The following is an 18,240-nucleotide window of genomic DNA, read 5'->3' on the forward strand; positions in this document are numbered from 1 at the left end:
CTAGTTGGTAGAAGTTTTGCTAGAGGTTGAGCTGCAAATCCAAACGTGACTCTCTTCTGGCAGCTTGAAGCCACCAGCAGCTCCAGGGAGAAAAGAGAGGCAATCTCCTCCCATGTGATTCGCAGCCTCCCGAAAACCTACTGGAGGGTCAGCTATGAGTTGGTTCTGGCTCTATAGCAATAAGGTGGTTTTGTTGATGTGTTGGTTTGTTTTTTTTTTGGGGGGGTTGTTGTTGTTGTTGTTTAGAGGGGGGGGGTTTCCGTTTAGTGACGCAAACCAAAGGCTACACCTCTCTGCCAGTCTGAATCCATCAGTGGCTCCGTGGTAATCTCCTCTAGTGGGATGTGTAGCTTCTAAAATCCGCTGGAGAGTCAGCTATGAACTGGTTCCACTTCGACAGCAATGAGCTGAGATCCTACTCTGCACAGTACATGCTTCACAACAACTCTGTGTGGTGGGTATAATTATCATTCCCACTGGGCAAATGATGACTGAGATTCAGAGGTTAAATGATAGAGCCAAGACCACAGAGCACAGTGCAAGCTTGCCTTCTGCCCATCCCGTGCCTTCGAGAACACCTCAGAATCACTGGCCTTTGAGTCTCCTTCTGTCACTATTTTTATTAATTTAATGGTGGAAAAGAACAGAAGACACTAAAGAGAGCACCGTGATCTATTCCATCTCCAGAAGGTGAGAAGATACAAGCTATCCAGCAAATCCTCCTCAGATAGCAAAGAATTGTGTATCCAGATGCTGGTAGGATTCCTATTCTGTGACTCTATTTGTCCTAACACAACTTGGCCTCCAAACCTTCAGAGGCAGAGAAAGACAGGGAGCAGAAATGGGGAAAGAAAGACTTTTCCTGAGACCAGGGAGAAGATCTGAGCACAATTTTAACCACATCCTGTCTGCTGCGAGGTGTGCTGAACTCAGTAATTCAGACGATGTAAGCTGAGCTTCACCACCTGTCCAGTTGGAAGTCAGTGACAACGATGACAATAACTGCTACAAAGGAGAGAACAAAATGTGGGCCTGAACTAAAAATCCTCAACTCACACATGCTCAGGCTCTGATCTGTTCAGGCAATCAGACAAGACCATTTCTCATCACCGAAGGCCACAGAAAGAGGCAGCCCTGATCACGAAATATAGAGAATATACAGCCTCTGGCAAACGGAGCCTCTAATTATTCAACGGCCCCTGTAGGTGTTGACCACCTCACACCAGGGGTGGGGGTGGGGGTGGTGTTAGATAAGCAGGTGGTTTGGCTCGGAACAACCTTCGTGGTCACGTAGGCAGCTGAGCTCCAATCTTCTAGCTCCACCCATTGGGAAGTGAACTCGGAAATCACAGGCTGCCAAACTACATCCCAAAAGTCAGGGTGTCTTTTCATGTATTTTTTTTTAAGAAGGTCTTCAAAAAAGTGAGAGAAGGTCTTCTAAAAGAACAAGTCACTTGTTCTTGATGCGAGAAATGTTTGAAGTTGGTGGTAGGGAGCAAGGAAAGAAAACGTCTCTAACAGGGATTAATGTAAATTGGAGTAAAATGAAAGGAAGTCAGTCCTAGCAAAAAAGGGGAACTTAAAAGGAAATCAGTTATAGATCATATAGAGTTTGTTTTGGCTTGGATTGTAAAATTACTGAGTTCCTGACCTCTGCACAGAAAGGAAGAAAAAAGGGGTGGAAATACTTCAGCTATTACCTAGAGTGAACCCCCCTATGCTTTTCAAATGCATGTATGACTCAGGGACAGTCACATCTTCAATTGCATTTACTATAACCAGAAAAACAAGACAGAAAAATCATGTCACAATTGGAATGAAACTGCTGGAAGCTGGGTTTCAATTTGGGTTAATCTTGCCAGTTAACTGATGGCCAGCAAAGCAGTAATCTTGACAGAAATAGTTTTCTCCCCTATGGGATTAGGGTGGTGGTGGGGAAGCCAAAGAAGGGGAAAAAACCAGAGATAAGTGGTATCTGTGATCAGAATTCATGTTTCCAGCTGTCGTTGTACAAGTTCTGCCCCTCATCAGCAGAGGGACCCTATGTGTTTACCTCTATCTGATAACCCCAGACTAATGCTCCAAGGCTACAACCAGAAGTCCACTCAGTCCTTTTCCTGTTCTTTTCCCTCCAAGGCGCCTTGGAGGCTGCTGGCCAAGAAATTTCTGCACAGCAGGCCACAGTGAATAATTATTTTACAGTCACTCTCTTGGTATTGTAATTTCTCTCAGGTTCACCAGTGAACCAAAAGAGAAACTCTCTGGGGATTCAACTTCTATTAATAAACACTTGGTCAGCACAAAATTGCAGGAATATTTGAAACTATGTTTTCCCCCCTCCCTGGAGACAAAGCCAGTTCAAGCTGGTGGCTTTCATGGCACTGCCTACCCCCCGGAGATCATGCCAGACCTTCCTCTTTCATGCCTACTAATGTGAGAAAGAAATACTAGTATATAAGTAACTCAAAGTTATCATATAAAGTACGCACAGATGCACAAAGGGGAAGTGGAAGATTAATTTACGATTGTTATTTGCTTGGTTGCAGGTCTGTCTGTGATTTGTATTTTTGCCAAACACCAATCTAAATCACAGATCACACATATCCCACTTACCTGTGAATCCAACAATTCCCCAGAAACTCTTTGGCTGACAAAGAAATTCTTCTCCCATCTGAACTGCCCACCTGAAAGGCAGTCTGTGGGTAACAGGTTCCACTGTTCTACCATTTATGAATTTTCAGTATTCAATATGAAAAAGGCAGACCAGCAATTACTACTTTCAGGGCATGAGTTCTTTTCCCATTTCACCTGCGTGTAGCATAGTAATTCATAGTAACCCCACACAGAGCAGGATCAGACCATTCTCAGACCATCTTGGACTGGAAATTCAGCTTAAATCTGTCCAGTATCTTAGCAATATTATAACATTATATAACAGCATCTTAACAATATACAAGCCTTCAGGGAAAGACGAGAGGCTGCTTAGCTCGAGGATCACCACCCAGGAATCAAACCTCGATCTTTAGCATGAAAGGTGAGAAGTCTACCTCTGAATCAAGATGGCATGACTTCACTGAAACAAGTAACACTGGTTAAGGAAGGATTGGCGAAACTAATAAAGAGCAAAAGGAATAGAGAATTAGGTATTATTTTCATGACAAGATTACAGAAAAAAAATGCATATTACGATGAAAGAGGTTTTTTTTTCTTCAAAGAGAAAAATAAACTGGGGGGAGGAATGGGCAGGGAGGAAAATGTGCAACAATGAATGAATGGGGAAAATTAAATGGAAGGACTATGCTATAAAAAAAAGTTGCATTAAATCTCATTAATAAAAAATTTTAAAGAATAAAAAAGTAAAGAGCAAAATGGCAATTTGCATACTAATAACTTTGCAAAACTGAAAAAGTAGAGTCAAGACTGCTGCTGTTGCTGTTAGGTGCCAGCAAGTTTGTTCTCACCCATAAAGACCCTCCACACCACAGGAGGAAACCCTGCCTGATTCTGTCCCGGCCTCACAATCTCTGCTTTGCCTAAATCCAGTTTTGAGGACTGCTGTGTCTTTAAAAATCAGTGGGTAGAAATACTTTTCAAACAAAATGCCCTTTTTAAACTAGCTGTGAAGATGAAAGTGTGAAATGGGCACAGTAACTGGACTGGGAGCTACAAGCAGAAGAGGTCAGCAAGCAGAAGAGCCTTGTTGTGGAAGAGAGTGGAGGGAAGGTCCAGGCAAGAAGGTGCTTTGGTGAGGTGTGGCTTAGCACTTTGCCTCAGAAGAGATTACGTCCATCCCTCCTCTCCAGAGCCTTATATTTGAGCAAGCACAGTGTCAAGTTGGACAGCCTCAGGTTTGAAAGGTAGAAGACTGCTTAAGGAGTTAGAACTCCGTCTCCTTCTGAAAATGTCCACCAGTGAGATTCTGTCCCCAAACCACTGAATGCTTTTTGTTGAAAGCTATGGGTAAAAATTATGTTTAATTGGACTTCTTTCACTACTGTGAAATTAAAGACCTCCTTCTATTGAGACCTGGCACAGAAACCACTTTGAAAAAGACACTTAGCAGTCAGGAAGAAGCAGTGGGAAGAAGGATGGATTCTAAAGATAGAATTCCTGGCTTAACACCAGTTCTACCTTTTACTGTGTGACACAGGACAAAGCAAACTCTCAGGGCCACACGCATCCTCTTTTGTCTATCTCAACGAGTTGTTGTGTTGATTAAATGGGTCAATTTCCTTGATTTTCAAATGTTTGCCCTTTACCACTTTGATTTTATGAAAGAACTACATTAGTACAAAGTATCTACAGTAGTATCTGTTTCTAATAACTAAAATAAATTCTCTATCAAAAAAAAGAGTAAAAATCTAAAATAGCATTCAATATGTGTTTTACAGCAAGCCAAAGGAGAAGGCAGGGAACACTCCAATTTGGAACAGTGGTGTCCACTTAGCATCAAGCCACCACAGCTTTGAACTGCGTGTGAACACTGTACGTTAATTATTACTTTAGGCTTTCTATGTTATTTTGGGGGCTTGAAAAGCTGAAGATCTCTGATATATATTAATGGCAAATACTTCTTCACTTTAAGTCATTTTGGCTTAATGAGAGGTTCCCTAGGAATCCTATGGTAAAACTAGCATTTGAAAAGAGCTTAAAGTGATACTTGTTACTGTGGGATGCCATTGAGTCTATTCCTACTCTAGCAAGCCCATACAACAAAAGAGAACTGCTTCACAGGATTTTTCTAAGATGTGGTCTTTATTAACGTTGTAGCTCATCACTTTCAGTCAGAAACAACTCACAGCTGAGCCTCCAGTTGGTTTTTAGAGGCTATTCCTAGCACAAGAGGAGACGGACCATCTTTCTCCCTAGGAGCAGCTGATGGATTTGAACTGTCCACCGTTAGTTTAGCGTGTGAGTATGTGCGTGCGTACACGCGCATACTCACACTTACACACATGAAGCAGTGGTGGCTTTGTGGTATGGAGTTGCACTGCCAACCCAAAGGGAGCCAGTTCAAATCCCCTTCCCAGCCACTCCACAAGAGATAAGTGGGTAATCTCCTCCCCTGAGATTTACAGCCTCTGAAAACTCACTGGAGGTTCAGCTATGAGTTGATCCCATCTCAGTGGCACATAAAACCAACAATACACACGCATAAATAAACACACTCTCATCTCCTTGCTGCAGAGTTGCAACCAACTTATATTCCACTGAGTTTCTGTAGCTATAAATCATTTGGGAGGAAACTGTCCATCTTTCTCTTATGGAGCCACTGGCACACTTGAACCACTAAAGAGACATGGCTTTTGGGTTAGTAGCACAGCTCCCCAAAGGATGGACATCAGACTCACGCACAGACACGCATATGACGGCACATAACAACATGTGCGTGTGCGTGCGTGTGTGTGTAGGTACGGGGCTCAAATGCATCACCTGCTCTGAGGGAGAAAGATGAGTAATCTCCTCCCCTGCAATTAACCACCTCTGAAAACCCACTAGAAGGTCAGCGATGGGTTAGTTCTGACTCAAAGGTACACAACTATATATGTGTGTGGGGGGGTGTATACATATATATGTATACATAAACAGATTTGTGTGTATGTATATACACACACATACATGTGTATATGCACATAATGCATAGCTGTCATGTACCATCGAGTCAGAAGTAACGTACATATATAAGCTCCATCTCACATACTTTGGGCACATGGCCAGGAGGGACCAGTCCTTGAAGAAGGCCTTTATACTCAGAAGTGTGTAGGGACGGGGCAGGAGAGGAAGAATCAGGATGAGATGGATTCATACAGTAGCTGGTGAAATGAGGTTAGGTGTGTCAGAATCAGTAAGACTGGCTCAGGGCAGGCTTCAGAGCTGCTGTAAACAGGGTCACTATGGGTCACAGGTGACTAGACAGCACATAACAACAACATGCACATATGTATGTATGTTGTTGTTGTTGTTAAGTGCCGTCGAGTCACTGGCGACTGACTCATAGCGACCCTATGAAGGAGAATCCTCGACGCTTGGGTGCCTTTCATCCTCTCTCCAGGTTCATAGAGTTTCCGGAGGCAAGCTATTATGGAAGTGGATGCCACTCCTCCTTCCAAGCTTGTTTTAATCAGGGAGCTCCACCCCACTCTCTGTCTGCATTGGGTAGTCAATCATCAACGCATTTGACACACCAGTGTCACGGTGTTCAGCCTCACAGCAACCAAAAGTGAACGCGGTACGGCAACTTGTACACCAGGGCTATACGACCTAGAGGAATGTATAGACAAATAAATATACATGTGGTTGGTCTAGGGGAGAGAAAGTTATGCTACCAAGCCAAAGGTGGATGATTTTAATCTGCAGCTCTCAGGCCTGGTTTTAATTGTTTTTGGTCAAACATTCTTGTAAGTGGTATAGCACTGGTCTGTCAATTTGCTGTACAAAGATAACTCCAGGTTGCTGTGATGCTAAACACTGTGACACTGTTGTGTCAAATGCAATAATGTTTACCCATGGTGGACAGTGTTTGGTGGAGCTCCTAGATTAAAACAAGCTTGGAAGCAGAAGTGGCAACCACTTCTGAAATAGTTTGCCTCCAGAAACTCCATGAACTTGGGGAAACAATGAAAATTATACAAGTGTTCAGGTCTTTCATTCACAGGGTCGCTATGAGTCATCTACGGCACCAAACAACACCACAAAAACATATGTATGTGTCTATATATATACATATACATATATATTATTGTTGTTATGGACCTTTGACTCAGAAGTGACTCACAGCTGACCCTCCAGTGGGTTTTCAGAGGCAGTAAATCACACAAGAGGAGACTGTGCACCTTCATCCCTTGGTGAGGCAGCTGCATGCCAATTCTGAGTTGGCAGCATTGAGGCCTTTCTTTACCACTGAGCTCCATGCATGCATTGAGTGGGGTGGAGGGGTCCATTAAGTAGCTGGTGATGCAGAGTTGGCAAAGAGCTGAGTGCTGGGTTAGGGATCTCACCAGTAGTTCTGGAAGGAGGAAGACCAGGCATAAAGACCACCATCCACAAAAACCTCTGGAGCCATTCCACTCTGCAGCACTGGGTGCAAACCAGCCTCATCTTTTGAGCTGTCTCCATCTCTTTCTGTTTGTCTCTCTTCTCTCTCTGTCTATTTTACTTCCTCTAACACTGAGACTTTTCACAAAGATTTGCTTGGATTTTGTTTGCTTTGTTACAACTGCCCCCTCCCCCCAATCTGCATGTCCAAGTTCTCAACTTCTTCCCCCAAGCTTCTCTTTCCCCAATCTTGGATCTCGTTTCATTTTTTAGTCTTACATAAATGTGATTGCATATTGACTGAACCTAACAGCATTGTTATGATGTACGTATGTACAGCATAGTTGTCACATATGGTCTAGTGGGAACTGACCCTCCAGGGGGTTTTCAGAGTCAGTAAATCCCACAGGAGGAGACTGTCCACCTTGCCTTGGGATTGGGAACAAAGCTCCTTACCACTAAGGCCATCAGAGCTTCCTAACCTTGAAGTGAGACTAGATCCAAGATTGAGAAAGGGAAGCTTGGGGAGGAGGAGTCTAGAATTTGGACACACAGATTGGGCGGGGTGGGGATGGAGTAAATGCAGCAAAGTAAATAAAATGCAAGCAAATCTTTCTAAACACGTCTCAATATTTGATGGAAAGTAAAACAGACCTGGAGATGGGGAGGAAGCTTAAAAATATAATGCCCATCTCCAAGATTCAGGGCAAAAAGGATGGGTTTCCATAGTCCCCGCGCCCGGGGTGCACGGATGTAGAAGGGGTGCACCCCTATACTGAGTTTCCAGGAGCAAGTGTGCTTCACAGGATGGATATGATCCTAAGCAGGGGCACTGGAATGGGCCCCCTGAGAAGACAGCCGCCCATCCTCCACCTGCGGGACGGAAAGCCCCTGAGACACCGCCATTCTCCCACCCAATCTCCCAGGGCAGGCGCTTTTCCTTCCTCGATTACCTCACTGCCTCCTTCCCTTGACGTCAGCCCCGGGACCCCACGCAGGGGCGGGAAAAGGGGGATGAGTGTGGGGCAGTCGGTATCAGGATCCCCGCGCACCGGGCTGGGGGAGAGCAATGAGGTAATGCATGTCCAATGGGGGCGGGAGAGGTCGCGCACTGCCACTTCCCTCCCTGCGCCCCACCTTCCCGGCCGGCTCGCCGGTGTATGCACTGCAGTTACTAGGCAACCCTATCGGCGCAGGACACGGGCCAAGTTCACCCAAAGTTGACGAATAAATTTGGGGAAAGAAGGTGGAGCGGGAGCTAGATCCGAGGAAGGAAGATGGGAAAGGGGGGGGGGAGGGCGCGTGCAGGGAAAGGAGGCCAATCTTCTGCCTCCACCTTCAGCCTGTCCGGAGCAGGAGGAAGGACGCACACCAACGGGGGCAGGGGCTCCCTGCAGGGCACAGCTGTGACCACAAAATGCCCAGTTCGCCCCAGGCGGTCAAGGGGCGCAGGGGACGACACCCTAAGCGCCGTTGTCGTTACAGTTGGAGGTTCTTGGGGACTGGAGGCGTAAATAAAGCTGTGGCCAGAAAGGACCCGCCTTCCTTATGGTTCCTGAAAGTAGGGCCTGTGGGCCAGCGGGGAGAGGGATTTGAGGTGCGTTAAAAGCGAGTGGGCAGCGCACCCCCTCTCCCTCGCGTTAGATCCTATTTAGAAGGAAGTTAAAATCCTGCAGAATAACTCCCGACGTGCCCTCCTCCTCCTTCAGCTCCAGTCAGTTCCACTCACAACGTGAAGCTTGAGCGCACAGACGATCAACTTTCCGATCCGATACTCCAGGGAGCCCGGAGGCCACCCGCGCCCTATGCACGCTCCGGGACGTCCTCGCGCCCCCTCCTGGATTCGGGGAGCCCCTTATGGTGCCCTACCTGCTGTAAGGCGTCCTCAGCAGCAGGGCCTGGCTGCCGGTGCAGCTGTCGGTGGGGGTGTGACAGCCATAAACCGGGGGCGGCACTGAGTACTGCTGCTCGCCTGCAGAGAGAGCGAGGAGGGCAGAGTGAGCGCACCTGAGACCCAGGGGCCTTCCAACAAGGGGCACGTGGGTGTGTGTGTGTGTGTGGGGGTCATCATCCTGCACTGGGCCCCACAGGCTGGGCTGGAGATCAAGGCCTAGACGGCAGCCGGGCAGAGGGACAGCCTCCAGATGGTGACCAGTCAAACTGTCACCTCACCATGTGGTGCCCCCAAATGGCCTCGGGTTCTCAGCACTGGGAGCTTTGGTGAGGTGACGACGCTGTCACTCGCATTCTATGGGGATGGGGTTAGGGCATGGAGAACTCCCTTTCCTTTTCAATAAACCAGCACCGAGTTAATGATGTCCAGGGCTCCTCTGGATGTGCTGCTCTGCTGTAGAAATTCTTGGGAAGCTGCGTGGAAGAGAGCACGAAGGCCCTTACCTAGCGAGCTCTGCTGGCCCATGGGGTCCTCATGCTTGAAGGAGTGGTTGGAGAACTGAGCCGCGTGGTGCGAGGGCGTGTGACCATAGCTGGGCGTCCCATCGAAGGTGACCGTGCTGTATCCTGGACACAAGGAGAAGAAACGTCAGCGGGATTTAGGCAGGACTAGGGAACCCGGCTAAATTCAACTCAACTGCACCTACAGTACCTAAAAACAACAGGGTAACCCGCCCGGTCTCTGAATACGAGATCCGTTTACCTTGACCTCGTTGTTGTTGTGTACCGTGGAGTCGGAACCGACCCACAGCTGACCCTGCGGGGGGGGGGGGTGTTCAGAGACAGTTCATCACACGGGAGGAGACTGCCCACCCTCTTTACCACTCCCCCGATTTCTTTACACTGTTGTCTCCTGCCTTAACTGGCGCTTCTGCACCGGCCCTGGAGCAAGTGAAGGATAAAATCCGTCCCTGCTTGGAGGGAAAGTTTTTCTACCCAAAAATAAACAGCGCGGCTGGGCTGGGACAGTGCGAGTCGAGCGGAATGAATCTGCTCAGCCGACCCCAAGCTGACTCCGAGCCGTAAATCAGGGGCCCTCGCACCCACTTTCATTTATTACTCGGGGCCATTTCAATTGGAAAGACAAATTATGGAGTAATGTTATCTGTCTGGGGCTATGTGACCCCTACCCCACGACACCCAAGGCCCTGGGGAGCGCTGGAAAGAGACCCTCCCAACTGCGCCTCCACTTGGGGCTGTTTCTGTCCCCTGGGTTCGGCCTGGGCCCCGCGGTTCTGGGCACAGCGCTGTTGCAGGGTAACCTTCCTTCTGCCCTAGGTAGAAAACCCAGTTTTCTTTTAGAAAATTGGTTCTTTTGGCGTGTTGGGCATGGCAATGTTTAGGTCCTCTGCCTCAGTTTCCCCTCGGAGGATGCAAGGACTACTGCCTGTCTCTTTCCGCGCTCTCAAGGTGGGAAAAGGGATGTGGAGTTGAAGGAAGTATGCTTTCTCCTGACTGCTACTAGATCGCGTCCAGAAAACTTTTGATACCGTTTCTGAGAAATGTATTCTCGAGTTAAAAAAAATAAGGACTGGTATCTGGTTGAGGGTCCCCTCTAACCAAGTGCGAGTCCTGTGGTCTCTGGCCTGAGGTCTCCTCTGAGAGAAGGAGAGAGGCAGGAGGCTGGTTGACACGTGCGCCCCGAGCCCTCACCACAGCGCCTGCCCCAGCTCCTGAGCCAGGGACCACGCAGGACCACCAAAGCCCACCACTCGGTTCTGCGGAGCATGGATGGTACCCACCCCTCCTGCAACAAGTACCCGCAAAGATTTGCTGAGTGGGAGGGGAAAGGAAGATATTCACGCTCACACTCCAAAAACACCCAGAAACAACAGCAAACCTCTCCCGCGCGCCTGTGCTGGTGGGCAGAGAGGAAGAAGCACCCGCACAGCAGGTCCATTAGTTCTGTAACTACCTCACAAGCTGCCACCTTTTATCATCTACCCGACCGCAGAGGTCCTCCATTTCTTGCCGGCTCAGGGGTAAAGCTAGCGCCCTTGGACAAGAGCGAGCGCACTGAAGAATCTTCCATGGGCTTCTTCCGGCGGCGCAGAGGCCTGTCCGCGCCAGAAGCCTACCCTCCGCTTGCTAACGAAATTGAGCTCTGATCACTTCGTTTCGCCTCGATTATAAGCGAGGTCTCTGGAAGGCTATTTTCTACATAAAAGGAAAGGCGAATTAGAAACGAGTGGACGAACCCTCCTCCATTGGGATGAGCAGTCGCTGGCCTGGACGCCTCGGATCCTGGGAGGCACACTCTGCTACTGTGGCACCAGGGCCACTTCCCTCGCGCCCCAGTGCTAGAATCCCGGCACTGTTCCCAAGCCTTCTGTCCAGAGAGAACGCGCAGACCCTAGTGGCGCGGGCCTCGAACCCCTCCCTAGGATTCCAGAGTCGGACAATGGTGAAGGATCTTCGGAGGAGGAGGAGAGCTCTTTTAATTGGCAGCTTATCGCGCACGGAGCTGATTAGAACTCCTAGTTCGAGGCCTGTGCCGGGCTTGGCACTGAGAGATGGGAGCAGGAAGGGGCCGCGTGTCCAAAGGCTCCCTGCTCAGGCCTTGAAGCAGAGGGAGGGGGGCTCCAGCAGCCAAGGTAGCGTCTTTCCCACGATTAGTGGGGGGATGCAACCTTGACCGCGAGAAAACACCTCCCTTTCCCGTTCTGGGCTGCGAAGGAGCCTGGAAACCAGCAGGCCCCGGGAATAAGGTGTGGGATGACGGTGAGCTCAGCCTGGAAAGTGCTCAGAGGTAAAGAGAACAGGCCAGTTAAAATGCTAATTCACCTGTGGGGTCTGGGACATCTGCCCCCCTGAGAAATACCCTCCCCTGCGTGGCTGGCCCGGGGGCTGATCAGGTTTTGCCATGTGCCCGGGAGGTGAGCCTGACCTTCCCAAGAATGTGCCCGCAAGGCAGAGAAGCTGGTGGCTAAAAGATTGCCATCAGGTTGAAAAGAGAAATCACTTTTCCTCCCTAAGAATTAGCAGTTGGGGTCCTGCCCCCACGCTTGCTCCCCTGACAAACACACCCTCAAAAAAGACAATGGAGTCCATCATAACAGCAGACCCAAGATCCCCAGTGGGTACAAACAGAAAGTCTGAGGCATCGGGGCATCTGGGCCCAAATCCCAGCTTTGCTACACATTGAGAGACCTCTTGCAGACCTCATCTCTCTGAACCTGGGTTTCCCCATCCAAGAATAAAGGTCTCCTGGAGGGTCACTGTCAGCATTAACTGCCTTAATTCATATTCAACCTCAATGCTCAGCAGAGTGCTTAGCACAGAGAAAGCACTTAATGTCTGTCCGCTGATCAACCTTAAGGGGTAAGGTTAGAACCAGGGTGGGGACTAAGGTGAACTTCAGTTCTTGAAAAGACCTTTTATTTTTCCCCTCCCTGTTGTGTACCAAGCTGGATCCGACTGGCACAGGAGGAGACTGCCCCTCCTTCTCCAAGGGAGCATCAGGTAGATTTGAACCGGGTATATACGCCTGAGTTGGCGGGACCCTTTTAGAGGAGAAAAGAGAGAGCCTTGGTCCCTAGGTCGTAGCTAGGCCCAGCCCCTGACAGAGATTGAGAAAGTCTCCCTCCTGGAGTTGGGCCGCAGCAGGCAGATAGATGGTCATTCCACACACACAGAAGGGGCTGACACCCCCGACCCAGCCATGTTCATTGCAGAGGGGGCTTCAGAGCTTCTATGGGGCGCAGGAAATCCAGAGACTAAATCAGAATCCCGTAATCTGCACCTGTCCTGTTACTGGAGCTGGGTTAGGGTAAAGTCTCCCATCCCACACCAGCTCTGGCTGCCTAGTGGCCCAGGTCAGGCTGCTCCATTTAGTTCTTAACTGCAAGAGAAATTCAAAGCTTGCTCACATATGCTCTGTCGTCCAGGCTGTGCCCCCCACTCCCACATCCCCAATCCTGAGTCTCCATTCACCTCTCTACCTGATGAAGACAGGGTAGGAAAGAGGTCATTCACTTGCCAATTCAGAGGACCAGCTCTCTAGTCCACCCTCCACCCCCCACCCATGTGACAGCTGAGCCCAAATCCAGCTTCCCGTCCTCCCTAACCACAGCATCCCGACTACACGGCCCTGCACTATACACACACACACACACACACACACACACACACATCTCTCTCCCAATGATATCCTGAGTACCAGAAGTACCACCTGACATAAAGCTGAACTTGGTAGGTAGTTCAATGCAGTGCAATTGAGCCCAGCTTCTAAAAGCTGCTACCAAATCTAATTGGACTCAAGATGGCAAAGTAGAATGAAGCAGTCTAGAGCTTAAACCAAATTACTTCTAACCCAAGCCTATGGGTTCCAACCCTTAGTAAGCCTCCAGCAGGAGATTATGCATCCTTCCCATGAAGCAGGGAGTGGATTCCAACCATTGACCTTGTCCGTTCACATAACACAATGAACTCCTGAAATAGAACACATCCAGTCACCAGCTCTTGCACTCAAGGGCACACACACTCCTGCTTGCCAGACTCCGTGTGTTTCTTGCCCAGTCATCTTTCTCTGGGGGCTCACATACTGGCCCTTACACGTACGTGTACACACACACACACACACACACACACACACACACACTCTGCCTACCCAGCCTCCAGTCTCTGTGTGTTTCTGGCCCAGTCATCTTTCTGTGGGCCTCCACTACCTGTTAGAACCTGGAAAAGCCAAGTTTTTACTTCTCAACGGAATACCCAAACTCCAGGTAGTCCATCTCAGCTGTTCTCTTACAGATGGAGTAACTGAGACCTGCCCAAGGTAACAGGAGCTGGCTAAATAGAAGTGATACAGTTTGAAACAACAGTTTTCCACCTGATGCACAGCCACTAAGTGGGTCTGACATCACTTGAGTCCAAAGCGGAGAGCTTGGCCTAGGGGGTCCGCATGATTTGTGGATCCCACATTTCCCTCGTTGAAAGAGTGGTTTTGATTTTGCTAAGTTTGCTAAGGCCCTGTGCGGGTGAGGTGCTCCCAAATGGACTTTGAAGAGATGGCCTGGAGAGACGCGTGCAGAAGGCAGTACTTCTCGCCCTCAGGCACCGCGCACCTCCCGTAAATTACACACACCCAACTCCTCGAGCCAGCGCATTTCAGAAACATCCCAACCTCAAAACCCGGATGAATTTGTGCTCCAAGAGTCCGCTATTACGTTAGCAAAGGATTTCCCAACGTAATCAAATAAAATTGGTTTAGGTTCTCAAAGCGCTGAAAGCCAGAGGAAGAAATTCATCGACTGAACACAGGCGCTCCACACCCGCGATTCGGAGCTGCTCGCGGGAAGCGGGTCTGCGAGAGCTCGCGCATAACGAGAAAACACCTAACTTCTCCCTCAGTGGACATGGACTGACGGCCACAAAGTGTCCTTGTCCTCACCCTGGGATCTTTGGACCCCTGCGTCTACCCGACGAGGCGCGCTGGCAAGTGGTGGCCTAGCTTGAGTCTACTCTGGGGTGGAATTCGATCTCGCTGAGCTTGGAATTGGGGAATCCGGGTTCTCATCCATCCGCGGAGCCCGCGTTGACCATCGCGCCCCACTGCCTGAACAGGAACCGGGAGAGACTCGCCGCCTCAAGCGGGAGCCTCAAATGGACAGTTTGTAAAAAACTATTATTTATAGTGGCTGAGCCCCTCATTGCACCCAAGATGCTAGCTGTGTCAGCTCCACGGTTAAGAGCAGCATCTGGGCGCAGAAGAGGCTGTTCACCCCGTGAGGGTCCCACTCTGAATCCAGTCTAGATGCCTGAAGCTCGATCTGGCCACGCTTAAGTAGCAAAGCCTCTTTCTGAGGCTGAGCATTGGGCCGCACGCATCAGCCCCTCGTGGGAACGTGGACTTTCCCGAGGTCTGAAAAGCCCTGGGTGGCCTCCCGCCTCAAGCGAAGAGTCAGGCACGTGGACGGAGTCCTGAGCGGGCGGTTAGCCTGCCACAGGGCCAGGGCCTCCACTCCGCTACCCGCCCGTCTGTCGCTTCCGCTGCTCTTGCAGGGCTCCGGGGAAAAGCGGGGGTCAAGGAAGGGAAAGGAGAGGAGAGGCTGTGAGATGAGAGCCCAGAGTGACCACCCCGCGTGCAGGGGGCGCCCCGGCCCTTACCCTGGTTGCGGATGGCGGGCTGGCTCTCCAGGCAGCTGGGCAGGTAGGGCGCATTGGGGAACATCCTGGCCTGGCCCGACGCCGCCTGGCTGGGCGGTGGAGGAGCGAAGGGCCCGTAGCGGCAGGCCCCAGCGGTGCCGGTGAACTGGCCTGAGAAGTGCACAGTGAAGGCGCTCAGGCACTGCTCCTCGTGCGCCTCGGCGCCGCCCCAGCTCGGCTCCTGTTTGATGAACGAGTGCGGTGGCGGTGGCGGCGGCGGCGGCGGGGGCGGTGGGGCGGCGGGCGGCGGCGCGGGGCCGCCCAGCGAACCGTAGGCCGAGGCGCCCGGGGGCGCGAAGTCCAGCACGGGCGCCCACTGCGCGGCGCCGCTCACCGGGAGGGCGCAGCCGCCCCCGCCGCCCAGGGAGGGCACAGCCGGCAGCAGCGCGTTCAGGTCCCGCACGTCGGAGCCCATGGGCGGCGGCTCGGTTCCAGACGACCCGCGGCTCCTCCGGCCCTGCAGCCGCGAGACGGTCGGCTCGGCCCCGCCGAAGCGGGCCCAGATGCTCCCCGGAGCCCGGTCCCCGGGCTGCTCGAGGCCCCCGGGCCCCGGGCGGAGCGCGCGCGGCGACGCCGGCTCCGGGGCGCACGTGGAAGCCGGTTCTGGAGGGAGGAGGAAGTCCAGGATCGCGGCGGGCGAGGCGGCGGGAGCGGGGCCTGGGCTGCGCCCCGGGCCGGTGGGTGTGTGGTGAGTGGGAGGGAGGGCGCCGAGGAAGGGAGGAGCAGGCCGGTGGCCGGGGTGCTGAGAGCCCCCGGGTGTGGGCGCTGCCTTGAACTCCTTACCCCAGATGCCTCGCCGCCCGGGCTTCCCAAAGCTCAAATAAGAGGGGCTGGCGAGAGCGGAGGAGGAGGAGCCTGGCGGCTCGGCCTCTCCATTCACACCGAGGCTGACCCCGCTGCGAGCAGCTCCTTGGGGGGCGCCCTGGCAGCAAGGGTGGGGGCGGGCCCGAGGGAGCGGCTCTCTCGGGACACCCTCCCTTCCCCTCCTCCTCCTCCTCCTCCTCCCCGCCCGCACTCAGCTGGCCGGTGGGCGCACCCCCCCCCTTCGCTTCTTGCACTTGGAATGTCTGGGCGCCTCACGGCCCTGTGAGTCCCCTCAGGTGAGCAGTGCGTGCCCCTCTGCACCCGGGGGCGCCGGGCTGGGTAGGGGGTATTAATCTGGGAGGGCGGGTTGGAAGGAGGAGCAGGTGGGCTCGGCGAGGGCGGGAACTTCAAGGAACCGCAAAGTTTTCTGGATATCAGGGAGGCGGATACCGGTGCTCTGCGCCGGCAGATCGGCTCTGTGCAAGAGTCGAGGGGCTAGCGTGGTGGGAGTCATCTCAGGGTTACTAGGGGGCAGCTCCTCGTGGGTTCGGTTCCGAAGGCCCAGGATTCGAGGCCTGTAACTTGGAGGGGTGTTATCAGTTGTGATAAGTGGGGTGTTTCCATTGCACAGTGTGCGGTCACTAGGTGAAGTTTTGCGCCTGCATCAGAGGTCCTTGCCTATTTTAAACCAATACCAGCGGGACTTCACCGTCTTTCCGGTGGAGAGTATTGGATTCTACGGTGAAGCAGGGGAAATCCCAGCTATTTTTGAAGGGAACAATACCGTGGGGAAATGCTCAGAGCCTGGAGGGCGTCCAGGAGCAGAAGTGGGAATGGGAGTGGGGGGACTTTGTAGGAGGCCGGCAGGAAGAGAGCAAAGCAGAGCTCTGGATCTGCCTGAGGTCCAGGGTGCCGTCCTGGTTGTGGTATAATGGCTGCGGAGGGGTGGCGGCAGAGCACTGAGCAGAGAGCGGCTCCTTACCCTGCAGTGCGGTGCGTGGTCTCACCAAATCCGACTCCTCCCACTCTTTTTGGGAGCCCCGGAGCAGGGTTGTTTCTGTTTTGTGGTTTCCTCTAGTTGATTCTTCCAAAGCAGAGAGGCTCTATTGAGGTTTAGGGAAAACAGCTCATCTGCAAAGAGAAGTGCATCGACCGCGAAGTGGGGTTGCGTGTCAGGGGTGCGAGCGCGCGCGGGGCGCCTCAGAGGCAGCGGCGATGGCGCCGATTGGAACGGCCGCTGCCGCGAGGCCTCTTACACCGGACGGGCCCCCGACGGGACTCCGCGACTTTCCAGCCAAAAGCCTGTAAAACAACGTAGTTGCACTTCTACTTGGAAACTGAGTTTCTAAAGCCTTCGCCTCTACTAATGCTTTGGGATTTTAGTTCATTATCACCGCGCGAATGCAGAAAATTCAGGCTGCAGACCTTAAGCACGTGAGAGGCTCTAGGAAGAAAGTGCCGAACGCGTTTTCTTGAAGATCTGGGCGGCGCAGGAGATCCTGAGGTCAAAGTTGTCAACATGTGTGACCCCGTTGACTTTCGTAGAAGCATTTTTTTGGTGGTTGTTAAAGTTCTCCAAATCCTGCTCACCTTGGGCAGGCCGTGCGCTCCTCCCCTCCGCGCCCCGTCCCTGCCTAACCTGGAGCAGCCAAGGGCACCCTGGAGCGCCAGGCTTGGGCTTTTGGGGGAAGATAGGTTCCACTGCAAGAAACTTCTAGCAGTTGCCCCCTGTGTATTCCAGAGCCGCATTTCTTCTTCTGTCCCTACACCCGTAGTACTTTAACTTCAAAGTCGTTATTTGTCTTAACTGGGGCTTAGGCAGCACTAGCTAATGAAGGATTCTTCGCATCCGCTCCATGGCAGGGAATTGAATAGACAGGGGTTTCTGCTGCCATACGAACAAGTAGAAATTATGCCAGGTTTCCTTCCTTTGCAAATTTTGTTTTGTTTTGTTTTGTGGGGCCATTTTTGTTGTTTAGTTTTGTTTTGTAGGGGGAAGGGGATCAGGTTGTATTTGGAAGTGGACTGGCTTGACATTTGTGGTTTTGTATCCCAGACAGGTCCTTAAATCTCTGCCGTAAGGTTTTGCTTTTTCTCCCCCGCAGGCATGTGGTAGGAGGAAAGGGGAGCTGGGCAAATTTGGGACCCGCTCTCTTCTCCATTATTTGTCTTCAGAGGTGACGGCGGCGAGGAGAGTCGGGAGAGGAAGGAAGAAGGTAATGTGCTCCGTACTGCAATCTGACAGCCCAAGAGGTGGAGAGGTCCCGAGGCCCTCAGCCAGTCGGTGGCCTCAGGAACCCA

The 18,240-nt window shown here is 51.7% G+C and overlaps 1 protein-coding gene across 1 annotated transcript in view; it reads right to left on the reverse strand.

The window, feature by feature from the left end:
• Positions 1-15,917, reverse strand: part of WT1 (Wilms tumor 1) — a 60,006-nt gene extending 44,089 nt beyond the window's left edge. The window contains exons 1-3 of the mRNA XM_006883732.1: positions 15,097-15,917; positions 9,433-9,555; positions 8,905-9,007 (exon numbers count right to left, since the gene is read on the reverse strand). Coding sequence (XP_006883794.1) covers positions 8,905-9,007; positions 9,433-9,555; positions 15,097-15,550 — 680 coding nt within the window. The 5' untranslated portion in view covers positions 15,551-15,917. The remainder of the gene's footprint in view (positions 1-8,904; positions 9,008-9,432; positions 9,556-15,096) is intronic.
• Positions 15,918-18,240: the final 2,323 nt, after the last annotated feature.

The sequence above is a fragment of the Elephantulus edwardii genome, unplaced genomic scaffold, assembly GCF_000299155.1.
Source record: "Elephantulus edwardii isolate Elephantulus edwardi_28Jun2011 unplaced genomic scaffold, EleEdw1.0 scaffold00029, whole genome shotgun sequence".
Taxonomy (NCBI): Eukaryota; Metazoa; Chordata; class Mammalia; order Macroscelidea; family Macroscelididae; genus Elephantulus; species Elephantulus edwardii.